The sequence below is a fragment of the Ziziphus jujuba genome, chromosome 11 (genome assembly GCF_031755915.1).
Source record: "Ziziphus jujuba cultivar Dongzao chromosome 11, ASM3175591v1".
Lineage (NCBI taxonomy): Eukaryota > Viridiplantae > Streptophyta > Magnoliopsida > Rosales > Rhamnaceae > Ziziphus > Ziziphus jujuba.
Window position 1 is genome coordinate 22,326,933 of NC_083389.1, and position 16,720 is coordinate 22,343,652.

General features: G+C 33.3%; 1 protein-coding gene across 1 annotated transcript; it reads left to right on the forward strand.

The window, feature by feature from the left end:
- Positions 1–7,802: 7,802 nt before the first annotated feature.
- On the forward strand, positions 7,803–15,911 carry LOC112489004 (synaptotagmin-3). Its single transcript, XM_048465875.2, has 12 exons — positions 7,803–8,117; positions 8,562–8,660; positions 8,788–8,838; positions 8,914–9,037; positions 9,787–9,905; positions 10,673–10,774; positions 10,889–10,963; positions 11,537–11,613; positions 12,188–12,437; positions 14,448–14,825; positions 15,403–15,531; positions 15,623–15,911. The coding sequence occupies exons 1-12, from the start codon at positions 8,007–8,009 to the stop codon at positions 15,749–15,751; spliced, it is 1,644 nt and encodes a 547-aa protein (XP_048321832.2). The 5' UTR covers positions 7,803–8,006; the 3' UTR covers positions 15,752–15,911.
- Positions 15,912–16,720: the final 809 nt, after the last annotated feature.

Below are 16,720 nucleotides of genomic sequence, written 5' to 3' on the forward strand. Positions count from 1 at the left end.
TCTTCTTCATTATTATTATTATTATTTTAATAAATATTATTATCATTAAAATTTTGGATGACAATTTAAGTAATTAAAGCTTGAATAACATCAACTTTCCTGCTTATGGAATATATATATATATATATATATATTATTATGGAGCAATTTAAGAGTCTAAATGAGGCTAATAATTTATTTTTGAAAGTAATAATAATTTCTTGGAATAAAAGATTTGAATAAGGCCAATTCATAATTTCCTTTCGATCTGGAATATCAACGTGATTGGTGGCCATTTATGGACTTTATTTAAATTTAATTAAGTAATAAAAGGAAAAGCTTTATTTGAAAATAATTGTTTGATTTGAAGACTTGAAGATATTTTGCCTTTATTATACCTTCACCTATAAATTGGCACTGGAGGAATAAAAAAGGGATCCATCTTCAAACGCATCAAAACTCCAATATAGAAATTTTATTTTAGAATCTATTTACAAATCTCTAAAATCTCATTACATTTTCTTTAATCTTATTTTTCTTGAAAGTTTTATTTTTGTCCATATTCTACCATTTGTCTAAATTATTACTATTTCTTTAAGTAAATTTCATTTTATTAAGTCCTATTTCTTTAGGCATTAAAAAAAAAAAACCTTTAAATTGTTTTATTCTCTGCAATTTTAATATAATTGTTTCATATTAATTAGATTTTTTCACAATAATTTTATTTGTTTTCTTATTTCAATTTTTTAAAAAATGTTTTAATTTTTGAAGTGACACGCCCGCATCATTTAGAAATATAATGTTAGAAAAAATATCTAATAGTGGGTTTCAGAAATCATTTGACTGAAACCACAAAAAACTTAGAGAAGGAAGAATAAAATGAAGAAAACATACAGGGGCGAATGGAACCTAGAGGTTCAGTAGAGTTTTTCAAAAAAATAGAGTTTTTCAAAAAAAAAAAAAAAAAGAAAGAAAGAATAGTATTATTATGAACATTTAAAATTTATAAGTCTGTGTAAAGTGATTTTTTTTTAGTACAACTAGCATTTTTCTAAGATCATATCATATCACATTCTTTTTTTTTCCCTGTTAAGTATCATACAATGTCACTGTCCAACACAAATAACATTAAAAAAAAAAAATACAATAAAAGATCATGTCCCTTATACATATTTATACATTCAGTTTCTCATTAGGACATTTTTATAGATTTTTTATCAGGATCTCACCTATCTTTTTTGAATTAAAGATGCATTTGAAATTTGTATATAAACATAGTGAGATAATAAAACTCTATGAGGGAAAAGAATAAGTTGTCAGAACTTATATAATTAAACTCTAAATATAGTTTTAAATCTTGAAGAGATCTAAAAACTAATAAGGAGTATCTGGATTAAAAATTCTTTAGAATATCTTGATGAGAGCTTAAATATAAATATGATTAATTTTCTGAAACTATCACCTAGTTTGTTTTGGAAGATATGATTATGTAAATAATAAAATTTTGACATGCATTAACTAGTGTAGAAAAAGTGAACTTTTGAAAGGTGTGAAATTAAATTTCTATTGGATATTAGATTCAATTTTAGTTTTCACATTACTGTGTTTCTCGCAATAAGTTAACAATTATCTATATATATATAGAATCCGACTATTATCCGCACTGTTCGCATTTGGACTAAGAGAAAAAATGACAGTTTTTGAAAATCATCCCGTCGTCTTTTCTTTGTATGTGTGAGAGAAAAAACGACGATTTTTTGAAAAACTATCATCTTTTTATTTTTTTTTTTATCCGTATGTAGATGATCCGGATGGTAGAATCATCCCATATATATATGAGTCTAATAAAATAAAGGATTTATTAATAGAGATTGTAAAGAATTGCCATCCATAACCATCATATCAAAAACTATTTTCTTTTCTTTTAGTCCACATGTGAATGATCCGGACGGTAGAATTATTCTATATATAATAAATGAAAAATTTATTAATGGCGATTGTGAAGGATCACCATCCATAACCATTAGATCACGCAGATCATATAAATATGACAGTTATAGATGATTGTTTCTCATAACCCATCTATGTAAATTTATCATTATATCAATATTGTTTGTCTATAGGTTTTTTATTTTTTTATTTTTTTGGTAAAGTCTATATATAATATATATGTATATATGTATATATATGCACATATCAAATTCCCATTTTTGATATTCAAAATTAAATCTTTGTAGGACATTCAAGTATTGAAATGATTAGTTTCCACTCTATGATATCAAATCTTCATGCCCCTAATATTAAAAAATAATAATAACAAAAAATCCAAATTGTGATCCACCAGAAATGCGAAACGAAAATAAAAAACAAAATGGTAGGACCTCACTTGCCCCTATGGTACAATGTGTCACGGACTTGTTTGTTTACCCTTCAAGCCGTGCGGCCTTAGTTGCTATTCCGACCCTTTGTTGCAACTAAGTAAGCCTTTTGCCCACTAAAAGAGAAAGCTAAGCAAAGAAAGCTAGAGCACAAAGAGAGTTTGGAAGAATGAAAGTATATTGCTTAAGAGAGAGCTTTACAAGAGAAGCTTGGATTCTTGGATCGTTTGGCCAAATGAGGCCTCCACCTATTTATAGGCATACAAAGCTTAATCCTACGGCTATAATTGCTTTAATCCTACGGTGGAGAATGGGTGTCTAGATCCTTCCCACCTACTTTCCCACCTACTTTACATAAAATATCTAAAGAAACATCTAGAAATGGATATGTACATGGCTTGACCTAGAGTTCTCCACAAGGTTCTAGAGAATTCTACATTACTCTAGGTGCTTGGCCCATTGTAAGGCCCAAAATAGGCCCAAAGTGGATTGTAAGGCCCAAAATGGAGAGAATGCTCACCAAGTGTTTGATGAAATGCTTCAACCGTGACATTCTCCCCCACCTATGCCGTCGACGTCCTCGTCGAGCTTGCTTCATGGAACCTCTTGATATGATCTTCAAATTGCCAAAGCGCGATAGCAGGTTCCCAACTTGCTTCGCTATCTGGAAGTCCCTTCCATTTCACCAAGTACTCATGACTCGGATGGTTGTCCCTTCCACGAACTACTCGATCAGCTAAGATGCTCTCCACATCCTTGTCATAAGTGTTGTAGACCCCTATTGGTGCTCGCTTGGACTCCCCTCTTGTTTGGTCTTCCTCATCCTTGTAGTATGGTTTCAGACAACTCACATGGAAGACCGGGTGAAGTTTGAGTGTAGGAGGTAACTCCACCTTATAAGATACCTTGCCCACCTTCTTGACGATTGGAAATGGTCCCTCGTATCGACGAACAAGGCCTTTGTGTAGTCCTCGGGTAGACTTGTGTTGGGATGAAAGGATTTTGATGAACACCAAGTCTCCCACTTGATACTCCACGTGCCTTCTTTTGGCGTCCGCCCACTTCTTCATCTTCTTGGTGGCCTTATGAAGGTACGACCTTGCTAAGTCCACTTGTTCATGCCAACCTTTGGCAATCTTGAATGCGGCAGGACTCCTTCCTCCATACTTGGTAACAAGTGTTTGTGGAGTGAGTGGTTGTTGCCCCGTGGCTAACTCGAATGGACTTCGATTGGTGGACTCGCTCCTTTGCAAGTTGTAGGAAAATTGGGCAACATCTAGCAGCTTTGCCCAATCATGTTGATTGGCACTCACAAAGTGCCGTAGATATAGCTCTAATAGCGCATTAGCTCGCTCGGTTTGCCCATCGGTTTGTGGATGAAAGCTTGTAGAGAAATGCAACTCCGAGCCCATGAGCTTGAATAATTCCGTCCAAAACCTTCCGGTGAACCTTGAGTCTCGATCACTTATAATTGATCTTGGGAGTCCCCAATACTTCACCACGTGCTTGAAAAATAGTCGTGCCGTCTCCTCAGCTGGGCACTCCTTTGTTGCGGCAATGAATGTAGCATACTTGGAGAATCGATCAACTACTACGATTATAGTGCTACATCCCTCGGACTTGGGTAAGCTAATGATGAAGTCCATGGAGATGCTCTCCCATGGTCTCTCCGGAGTTGGTAGTGGCTCCAATAAACCTGCGGGTTGTCGTTGCTCCACCTTATCTTGTTGACAAACAAGGCAGGTCTTCACATACATCTCGATGTCGTCCCGCATTTGTGGCCAATAATAGTTCGTCTCCAACAAAGCTCTCGTACGCTTTTGCCCCGGGTGGCCAGCCCATTTGGTGTCATGACATTCTTTGATCAAATTTTTCCTTATGTTGCCCCACCTTGGTACATAGATGCGATGCCCCTTTGTGTAGAGAAGGCCATCTTCAACCCAAAACCTCTTAGTCTTGCCCTCCATGGCAAGTTGTAGGAGTTGCTTGGCCACAGCATCACGGTCCATGCCCTCCTTTATTAGGTTGAGCAGTTCCCCTTCGAACTTGGTTATCGATGCTAGTTCGGCTTTCCTACTTAAAGCATCGGCAACTACGTTGGCCGTACCGGGCTTGTATTCGAGCTTGTAGTCGAACTCGGCAAGAAAGTCTTGCCAACGAGCTTGCTTGGGGCTTAACTTCTTTTGAGTTTGGAAATAGCTTGTGGCCACATTGTCAGTCTTTACCACAAATTTGGACCCCAGCAAGTAATGCCTCCAAGTGCGCAAGCAGTGGATGATGGCGGTCATTTCCTTCTCTTGGACCGTATACCTCCTCTCCGTGTCGTTGAGCTTGCGGCTTTCAAATGCGATTGGATGCCTTTCTTGCATCAACACGCCCCCTATGGCAAAATCGGAAGCATCGGTGTGCACCTCAAATGGTTTGGAGCAATCAGGCAATGCCAACACGGGTTCCTTCATAATTGCCTCCTTCAAATTCTCAAAGGCTTGTTGGCATTGGGTGGACCAACTCCATGTCTTGTTCTTCTTTAGCAGATCGGTGAGTGGTGCGGCTAGGGCAGAATACCCTTTGATAAACCTCCTGTAATAGTTAACAAGACCAAGAAAAGATCGCAGCTCACTCACCTTGGTTGGAGGATCCCACTCTTGGATGGCTTTCACTTTGGCTTCATCCATGTGCAGCTTGCCATCCTTGATCTTGTGGCCGAGGAAATACACCTCATTGGTTGCAAACGAGCACTTCTCTCTCTTCACGTAAAGCTCATTATCCTTTAGAACCTTGAACACAATTCGTAGGTGGTGGATGTGCTCCTCTAGCGTCTTGCTATAGATGACAATGTCATCCAAATAGACCACCACGAATTTGTCCAAGTAAGGATGGAAGATCTTGTTCATGAGAGTGCAGAAAGTGGCGGGTGCGTTGGTGAGACCAAAGGGCATGACGAGGAATTCATATGCTCCATATCGAGTAACACATGTAGTCTTTGGCTCATCACCCTCCGCAATTCTAACTTGGTAGTACCCCGACCTCAAGTCAAGTTTAGTAAAGTACCTTGCTCCTCCAAGTTGATCGAACAAATCGGCTATCAACGGTATAGGGTACTTGTTCTTGATGGTAACCTTGTTAAGTGCCCTATAATCGATGCATAGCCTTAACGATCCATCATGTTTCTTTTGGAACAAGACGGGTGCTCCATAAGGTGCTTTCGATGGTTGAATGTAACCGGCATCCAAAAGCTCCTTAAGTTGTCTCCTTAGCTCCTCTAGCTCCGGTGGAGACATGCGATATGGTGCTTTTGCGGGTGGTTTTGCACCAGGCTCCAACTCGATGCAATGATCCACCTCCCTCCTTGGTGGAAGTTTCTTGGGTAGTTGTGGTGGCATGACATCCTTGAACTCTTCAAGGACTTGGCTAACCTCCTTCGGTGGCTCCTTGGAAGTAACTTCTTCTTCCTCGCGTAGAGTAGCAAGGAATGTAGGCTCCCCTTTCTTTACTCCTCTCTTGAGTTGCATGGCGGAGAGGCGGTTGGAAGTACTTGGCTTGTGCATTGTTGGAATCATGCAAGGGCCTCCCTCCATTATACACACCGTGTTGTAGCGAGGGAGTGGTACCACATTGAATTGCCTAAGAAATTCCATGCCAAGTACAATATCAAAATCATCCATAGGAGCAATGGAGAAGTTTACGTTACCTTGCCAAGTGCCAAGGTGTAACTCCACGTTACGAGCCACGCCATCTAGCGGTTTAGCCTCCGCATTCACGGTTTTCAACCACCCTTGACCTTTGTCGAGTTTGAGGCCAAGCCTCATGGCCTCCTCCTTCCTTACGAAGTTATGAGATGCGCCGGTGTCTACCATGACTTGGGCATCTTTCCCGTTGATACGTGCCGCCACGTACATTAGGGAGTTCTTCGTATTGTTGGTTGGGATTGGACTAGCCTTCAATGAGTTGAGGAGTTGTATACAACCCATTTGCGTGTGCTCGTGAGTTTCCCTCTCTTCGAGCATGGCACTTAAGGACTTCCTCTTCGGACAATCTCTAGCCCAATGGGGACCATCACATAAGAAGCAATTTCCCTTTGGCTTTAGTTCGGGCTTGGCTCCTTTCTTCCAATCTTTGCTAGGTAATGGTGGCCTTCTTTGATGTTCCTTACTTTGGGGAGTTTTGTGGAACATGGCTCCCCCACCTTTAATATAATTAATCTTAGGCTTAGAGTTGGAAGACTCACCTTGCCTATATTCGACAAGCGTTTCGGCCGTAGTGAGGGCAGTGGAAATATCTTGTACTCCCCTTCGTTGAAGCTCTTGGCATGCCCACGGTTGCAACCCATCCATGAAGTTGAAAAGGAGATCCTCCTCACTCATGTTGGGAATTTGGAGCATTAACCCAGAGAATTGCTCCACATATTCACGGATGGACCGTTGGTGCTTCAACTCCTTCATGCGTTTCCTAGCTTCATTCGCTACATTCTCGGGATAGAATTGTTTCTTCAATTCATTCTTTAAATCTTCCCAAGAATTGATAGCGCATATACCTCTCTTCATTTCTTCATGGTAGAATCATCCTATATATATATGAGTCTAATAAAATAAAGGATTTATTAATAGAGATTGTAAAGAATTGCCATCCATAACCATCATATCAAAAACTATTTTCTTTTCTTTTAGTCCACATGTGAATGATCCGGACGGTAGAATTATTCTATATATAATAAATGAAAAATTTATTAATGGCGATTGTGAAGGATCACCATCCATAACCATTAGATCACGCAGATCATATAAATAAATATGACAGTTATAGATGATTGTTTCTCATAACCCATCTATGTAAATTTATCATTATATCAATATTGTTTGTCTATAGGTTTTTTATTTTTTTATTTTTTTGGTAAAGTCTATATATAATATATATGTATATATGTATATATATGCACATATCAAATTCCCATTTTTGATATTCAAAATTAAATCTTTGTAGGACATTCAAGTATTGAAATGATTAGTTTCCACTCTATGATATCAAATCTTCATGCCCCTAATATTAAAAAATAATAATAACAAAAAATCCAAATTGTGATCCACCAGAAATGCGAAACGAAAATAAAAAACAAAATGGTAGGACCTCACTTGCCCCTATGGTACAATGGCACACCAACTGTCTCTTATCACCAGGCGGGGATATGAAATCCAGTGGTCCCACCTCCACCACGCCATGCTATTTCCCCAATTGGATAACTCCCAACTCCATGGTGGGACCCATTGCATCACCCCATCACTTCATCGCCACCAGATTTTTGGCAATTCGTTCTAACAGCGGGATAAATGCGTAATTTGACATCCGAAAAGACTTTTACTCTTGACACGTGGGAATGTTCAACAAGACTCTGTTTTGGCAGTTTCTGCCCCCGGCAACCCCCCTTCCAACCCTCCCGTTACGTTTATCATTTTCAATTTTCTGGCTTTCTTTCTTTTCTGTCTTCGATTTCTCTTATCTTAATTTTATTTATTTATTTATTTTTTTGCAAAATTAATTCTACAAGTTTCATAGCACATTATTCTTTTTTTTTTTTTTGTGTGAAAAAATTATTATTTAGTTTTTGCGTACATCGAGATTTTCTTCTCTAATGTATGTTTGGGTATAAAGAAAATGGAATTGGTTTGTAGTATATTGGAATTGATAGGAATTGTAATTGGATTTCCAATGGGCCTTTTGCTGGGTTATTTCCTCTTTATATACTTTGAACCCGGAGATGTAAAGGTAACTAAATTCCTTGTATCGATTAAGCCATTTTATTTTATTTTATTTTTCCAATGTATACTGCATTTCAATCCAATTCATAAGCTTTTTATTTATTTATTTCTCTTTTTTCTTTTCTGGATTTGAAAATCATAGATTTAAAAAGGGCGCTGAGTAAATAGTGGGTTTATTGTGGCACAAGGATTAAAATTCTAGGTCTTTTTTATGAATTATCAAATTTGTGAGTTTTCCCAGTTATGACTGAATTTTTTCATGGTACTCGGTTTAGTTCTGCTTAATGTTCGTGGTGTATTATAGTTTTGTTGATTCTTATGCAAACGCAAACTGAGGATTAAGGACATTCTGTAAAATTTCCACATTGTTTAGAAAATGATACTTACTGTCATATTTCATAGAATCAATATGTATATATATATATATATTTTGCTCAATTTACATTTTCAGGAACCAATGGTTAGACCTCTTCATGAATTTGATACAAGCTCCATTGCTGATCTTTTGCCGGATATTCCACTTTGGATGAAGCAACCTGATTACGATCGAGTCGGTGTTAAGCTTTTTTTTAAACATTTATTTTCTGTAACAATTTATTTTATGTCTTGTCATATATATATATATATATATATATATTTAATTCTTGTGTGTAATTTTATCTATATAACTTGTGTAGCTCGACTGGTTGAACAAGTCAATTTATCACATGTGGCCTTACCTTGATAAGGTGATCTAACGTTAATTCACACCGTTTTTGCTAAAAAATAATGTCTAATTTGATGCTTGATTTCTTCTGCCTTAGGCAATATGCAATGCTATAAGAAGTTCATTAGAGCCCATATTTGGAGAGTACGTAGGCAAGTATTTGTTGAAATCAATAGAATTTGAGATTCTAAGTCTTGGAACTCTTCCTCCAACGATTCAAGGTTAGTATTTCTCCACAAGATTGATATATATAAAATGGAAACCTCAAAGACTCACTTATAGAAGTATGAGAATAAGAGTCACTTGTGCAATTCTTCACTTATAATTACTTAACTAAACTTCTGTTTGATTTAGCTTCTACAATGTAGCTTTAGATTCAAAATCAGCTTTCTAAAAGTGTTCCTTGCAAAATTTTTGAAATAGCCTAAAGCATCGGTAAAAACTTAACCAAAATTAGTGAAGCCTCATTTGGCATAATTTTTAAAATGTTATTTTTAACTTTTAAGATTTAAAAGCAGATTCTAAAAATGTTTTTAGACAGTTTTCTAAAAGAATTTTTGGTTATTCAAAACTGATAAAATGTAATTTTTTGCAAAATTTTGAAAAAACAAAAAAATTAAAACAAAAAAGTTATTCCAAACTTGAATATGGTTTTTTATAAATTTTTTTTTTCTAATTTTGAAAAAGCATAATAAAAAAAGTTATCCTAAATGGCAACATAGGATTTGAATAATATAATACTTTCATTGGGGATATAGTTTAGGCGGTGCACTAAACTTACGCCATTCCTATTAAACAACTTGTTTTTGATGCTGTAGAAAGCAATGAACCGTTTGTCGAGCAAATGTATAGTTAAACTCATAATAATGGGATCCATCTAATTTGCTATTTGGCCCTTCTTCATTTTTTTATTAAAATTTTATTTTTAGCTGTTCGAATTACTAGAAGATCTTGTTAATCAAATTGGCAGGTATGAAAGTGCACGAAACCAATGAAAACGAAGTAGCGTTTGAACCTATGCTTAGGTGGGCAGGAAATCCCAACATAATTCTGGTGGTGAAACTATTGGCCCTACGAATTAAAATACAGGTTTACAAGTGCTTTCCAACCATATTTTAATTAAGGAATAGATTATTTCTGTTTGTTTAGGATTTCAATAAACCAATAACGAACTTCTATTCGAATTTTAACACCATTTTGATAACAACTTAATCTTTTTACTAATATCTTCAGAGTCAACTTTTTGTCAATTTTAAATACGTTTGACTTCTGATTTAACTAATTTATTCATTGCTTTCTTCTACGAAAGTATTTTACTTAACGACACCTTCAAAGGAATTCAAATCTTTTAATATCATTTGTTAACGTGTCTAGTTTTATTTTTTATTTTTGTTTTTTTTCCCTATTAAATTGTGTTTGCTTATTCTATTTGGTTGTTATTGTTAACTAGGAGCAGTTAAACTTTATTAGAGATATCAATTAATTATAAATGTGAAGTAAAAGAAAAAACTAAAAACCAATATAGTTTTAAATTGTATTTTTTTTTTTTTGTTTCTTTAAGTTCATAGCTAATTAATATGTTTAACTATCCCTAACAAAAGCAAACTATACTGAATTTAATTTAAAAAATACAAAACTGTCAAAACTAATAATTTGTTTGGAATGAATTGCCTTAGAATCATTGATACTTATTTCTTTTTATTATATTAAAAATGAGGAGATTCAAATTTAGATCATTATTTGAACTCTTTGTCAGGACATCGTTGCCTATCTCTGTAGGGATGTTTTAATGCTTGTTTTGAGGTTGAATATTTTATGCATACTAAAACCTATTTATGTTTGTTCTTACCTCCCAGTTGATAGACATACAAATATTTGCAGCACCCCGGATAATTTTGAAGCCTCTTGTGCCAACAATACCTTGTTTTGCAAGCATTGTAGTTTCTTTGATGGAAAAGGTAAACTAGTGGAAGCAAAATTATGGCAAAGTAGTTTTATTTATTTACTTCTTTAACATTTATAATTTATGAATGTGATTAAAGAGCAATATGTATTTTGTAATGTGTGCACAGCCTTATGTGGACTTTGGCCTTAAAGTAGTGGGAGGGGATATTATGGCAATCCCTGGTTTGTATCAATTTGTTCAGGTTCTTCTTTTCCTAACATTGATGTTCTAAAATCATAACATTATTTTTCTTTATATATATATATATATATTGTCAAATATTCTTTCTCTATTACAAGCTCATTTCCATTCCACCATGAGCACAACTCCCCCCTCTCAAGAAGGGATCAGGGGAGAGTTGTTCTCCCAGACGACCGTAGATATTTTCCTCTCTTACGTAATTCGATGAGATCAATAACAGCTGTGACCAATGAATGAGTAGCAAGTGTAAACCAGGAGCTGTATTGCTGGTCCTTTTCAATCATAAACTAAAACTTGAGCTTAAGGTTGACCTTTTTGAGTAATGGCAAAAACAGCTAGCCAGTATGACAACTACTCAAGAATAAATTAAACATAATTTTCTATTTTTTTTTAGTTGACTTTTAAGTATGGTTATTAATTATCTCAAGGCAAGGAAAAGGAATTTATAGCTTAAAGCTCAAGGAAGTTTGTAATTATCCACAATAAAGTCTAGGATCACAGGAAGCAAATTAATCTATATTTGAATATTTTCATACACACTATATTGATATGATAATGTTTATTTTATTAACAGGAAACTATAAAGAAACAGATTGCTAGTCTTTATCTTTGGCCTCAAACTTATGAATTGCAAATTCTTGATGGTTCAACGTAAGTTTTATGTTTGACATGTTAATTTTAAAGATAAATAATATTAGTCATTGTCATGAAATTGATGCTACTCCTCACAGAAATGATTTTGTGGTTACTATCAGTAATGATGGTTGAATAGTTTCTAAATTGAAAAATGTACAAAGGCATAATTCAATAAGATTCTGGGCGACTTTAGGGCCCATTTGGTTCTTCGTAAAGTATGGAGAAAACTATTTTCTGAAAAATAAGTTTTTAGTTGTTAAAGATTCAATGCTTTAGTATAAGATTTAAATGTTATTAAAAAATTGACCGTAATATGAGAATGACATCTAGAGGGACTATTTTTCTCTCAACTTTAAGTAAATTTTGAAAATTAATTTCCTTATGGGCTCATATTTTGCACTTCAAAAGAATTATCCAAATGCATTGAACTCAATTTTTCTAAAAAAAATTTAGATTTTCACTAACTTTAATATGAAAACTTATCATACTTTTTTGAGTCTATTTTTATAAATGGAAGATTGTAATTCAATATAAAACTTTGAATGATCATTTAATTACATTTTCTTTGTTTTTATTCTGTGTTATCCAGAGGGACTACCAAGAAGCCTATAGGGCTATTACATGTGAAGGTTGTGAGAGGGCTCAAACTCCTGAAGATGGACTTGTTGGGATCATCTGATCCTTATGTTAAATTGAGCCTGAGCGGAGAGAGACTCCCAGCAAAGAGAACTTCTATTAAAATGAAGAATCTCAACCCTGTGTGGAACGAGGAATTCAATCTTACTGTAAAGGATCCTCAATCTCAAGTTCTTGAGTTACGTGTCTATGACTGGGAAAAGGTGTGTACTTTATAGAAGTAAAACTATTTGTCGCCACTAATAATGGTTGTCATTAGGATCCATGCTGATATTGCATTAACTGAAACTGGTTATCATTCAATGATTCTTTTTTTTGTTTGAATTTTTAAAATTAAGATAGGGAAAGTAAACATTCAATGATAACCTATTAAACTGTTCCGTTCAATACTTTAAGTTCACCAATAATGAATCAGTAATGATGACAAATCGTATTTTCATTTGAACTTTTTTAATTTTTTCATAATTAAATTTACATTTATGCTTCTAGAAAATTATTATAATTTTTTTTTAGTTTTTATATATTTATTAAGACAGATTTATTTGTTAGATTTTATCAATTAAAAGTCAATAGAAAGTTAAAAAGTCAGTATTTATGATTGAATAGTATCATGAAATATTAAAACTAACAAATGAGAGATTAGTAATGATTTTTTTAAAAGCATTTGTTTGAGTGTAATTAAGATATTGAAGTGATCTAAATGAAATATTGTCTTTTTATTTTATATAGATACTACAGTATTTTTTTATTTTTATTTTTTCCTGTAAGAATACCGATATCCATTAAATTGTGAGTTGTTTTAACCACATTTCAAGATTTGCTAGCTCATTACAGTTTGGTTTGATATCTGCTTACACATTATTTACTTTTGCTTCATATGCTATTAGAAAATACTTATTTTACCCAAAAAGAAAAACTGTGAAGAAGATGAATCGGGTATGTGAAATCCGAAACTCAAGCTCCAATTCAGATTTCAATTGCTGGATTCATTGCAAGCGTTTAGTCTCTTATATATATATATATATATATATATCAACCAAAGGAGTTTGATTTGTGTTTACCGAATTGATGAAATTAATCCGGTAAGTCATATACCGAATGCTTTATTTCAATGTTCGTGACACTCAGTTTGTGTTATAAGTACTGGAATTTAGTTGATTCTCACTGGACATGTTTCACGAAACTATGCTTTATTTAAAAATAGTAATGACATTTTGCTCATAATAAATTTAATTGGAAGATGAAAATACGATAAAAAGTATAGTGAAAGCAACCATTTTTGTAGTATTAGTTGTATAACATTGTTGTGTTGAATTTGTGTCCCTAAGGAGGACTTTTTGTTGCCCAGTCTCAGGACACATTCTTATTTCAAACCAAGATCAAGTTAGTGTTACTCTCACTAATTACCTAGGGAAACAGAACACATTAGAGTATTTTTCACTTTGCTTTATTTATATTTTATAGATCTATTTAATTAGTTAAGGTTGTTTCTTTTGTACATTTATTGGGACAACGTATATAATATACAAGGATTATATCCCTATTTATGATTATTTGACTAAGAATTATGTATGAATGATATGAAGGTATTTTAATGCTTAGGCAATATTATATTTGAGAGAATAACAATAATACACATTTATTCATCACTTTTTTGTTAATAATATTGTACCACAAAATATTTATTTGTCTTTTCATTATTGAAATTCTGCTCGGTTTATAAACTATAGATTGAGACATAGTTTTTTTCTATTTCTTCAAAAACCCCCCATCTTGAACAGATATAAAATCATTAAGTGCCTAATTTGATACTAACAAACTTTATATGTGTAGTCAAATTTGTCGGCACATATTTTTATTCTTTTGATAATCTTTTAGGCTAAAGTATTTTTTTTAGCCAAGGATGCAAGGGATTCTATATAATTGTGTCAGCAAAAATAGATTCACCAAAATAATAATAATAATAATAATAATGATAATTATTGTATGAGCATAGAATATTTATTGTTGCAATCATACATGTTGCATACATCAGCACCAATATATATAATTTTGTTTTCTGTTTAGTTTAATTTCCTTTTTAAATAAAATTGTCTGTTAAGAATCTCTTGTATTATATATATATATATATATATTTGAGATATGTATACAATATGATGCTTAGTTTAATTTATTTAATTTTGGGTTTGATACCCTTTGTTGCTTTTCTTCAGGTTGGGACACATGACAAGTTGGGCATGCAAATAGTTCCACTGAGGGAGATTATCCCACGTGAAACTAAACAATTTACACTTAATTTGGTAAAAAATACAAATCCAAATGATCCTCAGAACAAGAAATATAGAGGGCAACTTGAGGTGGAGTTAACATTAAAACCTTTCAAAGAAAACAGTAATAGACTTAGTGGAAATTTGGATGGAACTTTTACAGATCAGGAAAATAATAATGTTGGAAAATCATCCAAAGACAAGGCCTTGCATGGAGCTGGTTTATTGATGGTTACTGTTCAAGGTGCTGAGGATGTTGAGGGCAAGCATCATAATAACCCTTATGCTTTGGTGTGTTTTGGTGGAGAAAGGAAGAAAACCAAGGTGATTATAGTTATCAAGATCTTCTATCTTAATTAGTATAACACAATACATAAACGCCTTTTATTTATTTATATGAATTTGATGGATCAAACATATATATATTTAGATTTTGCTTTTTAAAAACAATCCAGATAACAATGATTATTTGTGTTAATCCTCATATTCTATATTTGATTACGTCTCAAAATCTAAAAAATTCCAATGATCAATTTAACATATGTCTGAAAAATTAAACATATCTAATTTTTGTTATATTGGAAACAACTTCTATAGTATTTAACATTCAGGCATTTTTTTTAATTTTTTCAAAAAAAGAATGAAATAACTTTCAGGTGTTAGATTTTGTCAAGTTTGGATTCGATCAGGCTATAGTTCTTCCTTCCCAATTTAACATATACATGTAACTGAATAACAAATCTAAACTATATAGTAGGTTTTTTTTAGAAGAAAGAAAGTTGGATATATTTGAGAAGACCCATAACCTCCCTTTTTATAATTATATATACATATATATTTAATTTCACAGGTTTTTGATGTATTCTAATGGAAGTATAATTTTTTTTCCCCCATTTTGTAGACATTAAAGAAAACCAGGGACCCAAACTGGAATACGGAGTTTCAGTTTGTGCTAGAAGAGGCTCCTTTGAAGGAAAAGATCCATATTGAAGTAATAACCAAACGAAGAGGCTTTGGTTTCTGGCCAAAGGTTAATTAATTGAAATAATATTAAAATTTCTATCATTAATCAATCATTCTCTAATAGTGATTTTTGAAATTGATTGCATCTCTGTTTATAGGAATTGTTGGGGTACGTAGACATCAGTCTAGTCGATGTGGTATATAATGGACGCATCAAAGAAAAATACAATTTGATAAATTCAAGAAATGGGGCAATCCATGTGGAGATTCGCTGGGAGGCGATTTGAGAAGCATATCAGTGTCAAGTCCTAAACTCATTATTTTGTAGACATTAAAATTCGTAATTGTATTATTATGTGATAAATGGGAAAGATGTTCATTTATTGCACTAGTTTTAAATGTAAAATTATTAGTTAAGATGATAGTTTTACCGCTTAAAATGATTTTTGATATAAATTTATAGAAACATACTTTCAATTCAGCAAATTTATAATATATATACACACAAATCTTAGCGATCATTTTATGGAACAGATAAATAAATTATTGTGCCACAAGAATATTCTCCATATACGCGCGCGCGTGTGTGTGTGTGTGTGTGTGTGTGTGTGTGTGTGTGTGTGTGTGTGTGTGTGTGTGGTGTTTCTATGGTGCGGACCATTGTCCGTATGCTAATTTGTATTAAAACCGATGTTTTTTTTGAAAAAATATTGATTTTGGTACGGATCTGTATGTGGACGATCTGTACCATAGAAATATATATTTTTTTTCACTTAAATGTTGTAAGATATCCATTAGTTTGTAACCATATTCAATTTATATTATAAAATAAGATTTTATGGTTGAGTCCAAATATCTAATGTGATTGTCTTGTTATGCGTTGTGGGACAAATAAAGATTTTTGTTTTCATAAGAGAACAAGAAAATAAAGATTTTTGTTTTTCTTCTACTTGATTTTCTTGGTTATGTGGTCAGATGTTGAATGAAGAGTAGGTAGAACTTGAGGAATTCCTTTTGCTCTTTTAGATTTTTATAGTTTCTTTTCTATTATTACAATTATTATGGTGTTCTTTTTTTTTTTTTAATAGTAATTTTTGCATATTTTTCGTTTTAATACAAATTTTGGTTGGGGGAGTAAGGATCTACTATTTGATTATCAATTGTAATCTCTAAATTTCACTTTATCAAACATAATAGTAAGTAGATTTGACAGAGTCTTACATATCTAGTTAAGATAACACAAATTGCACCATAAT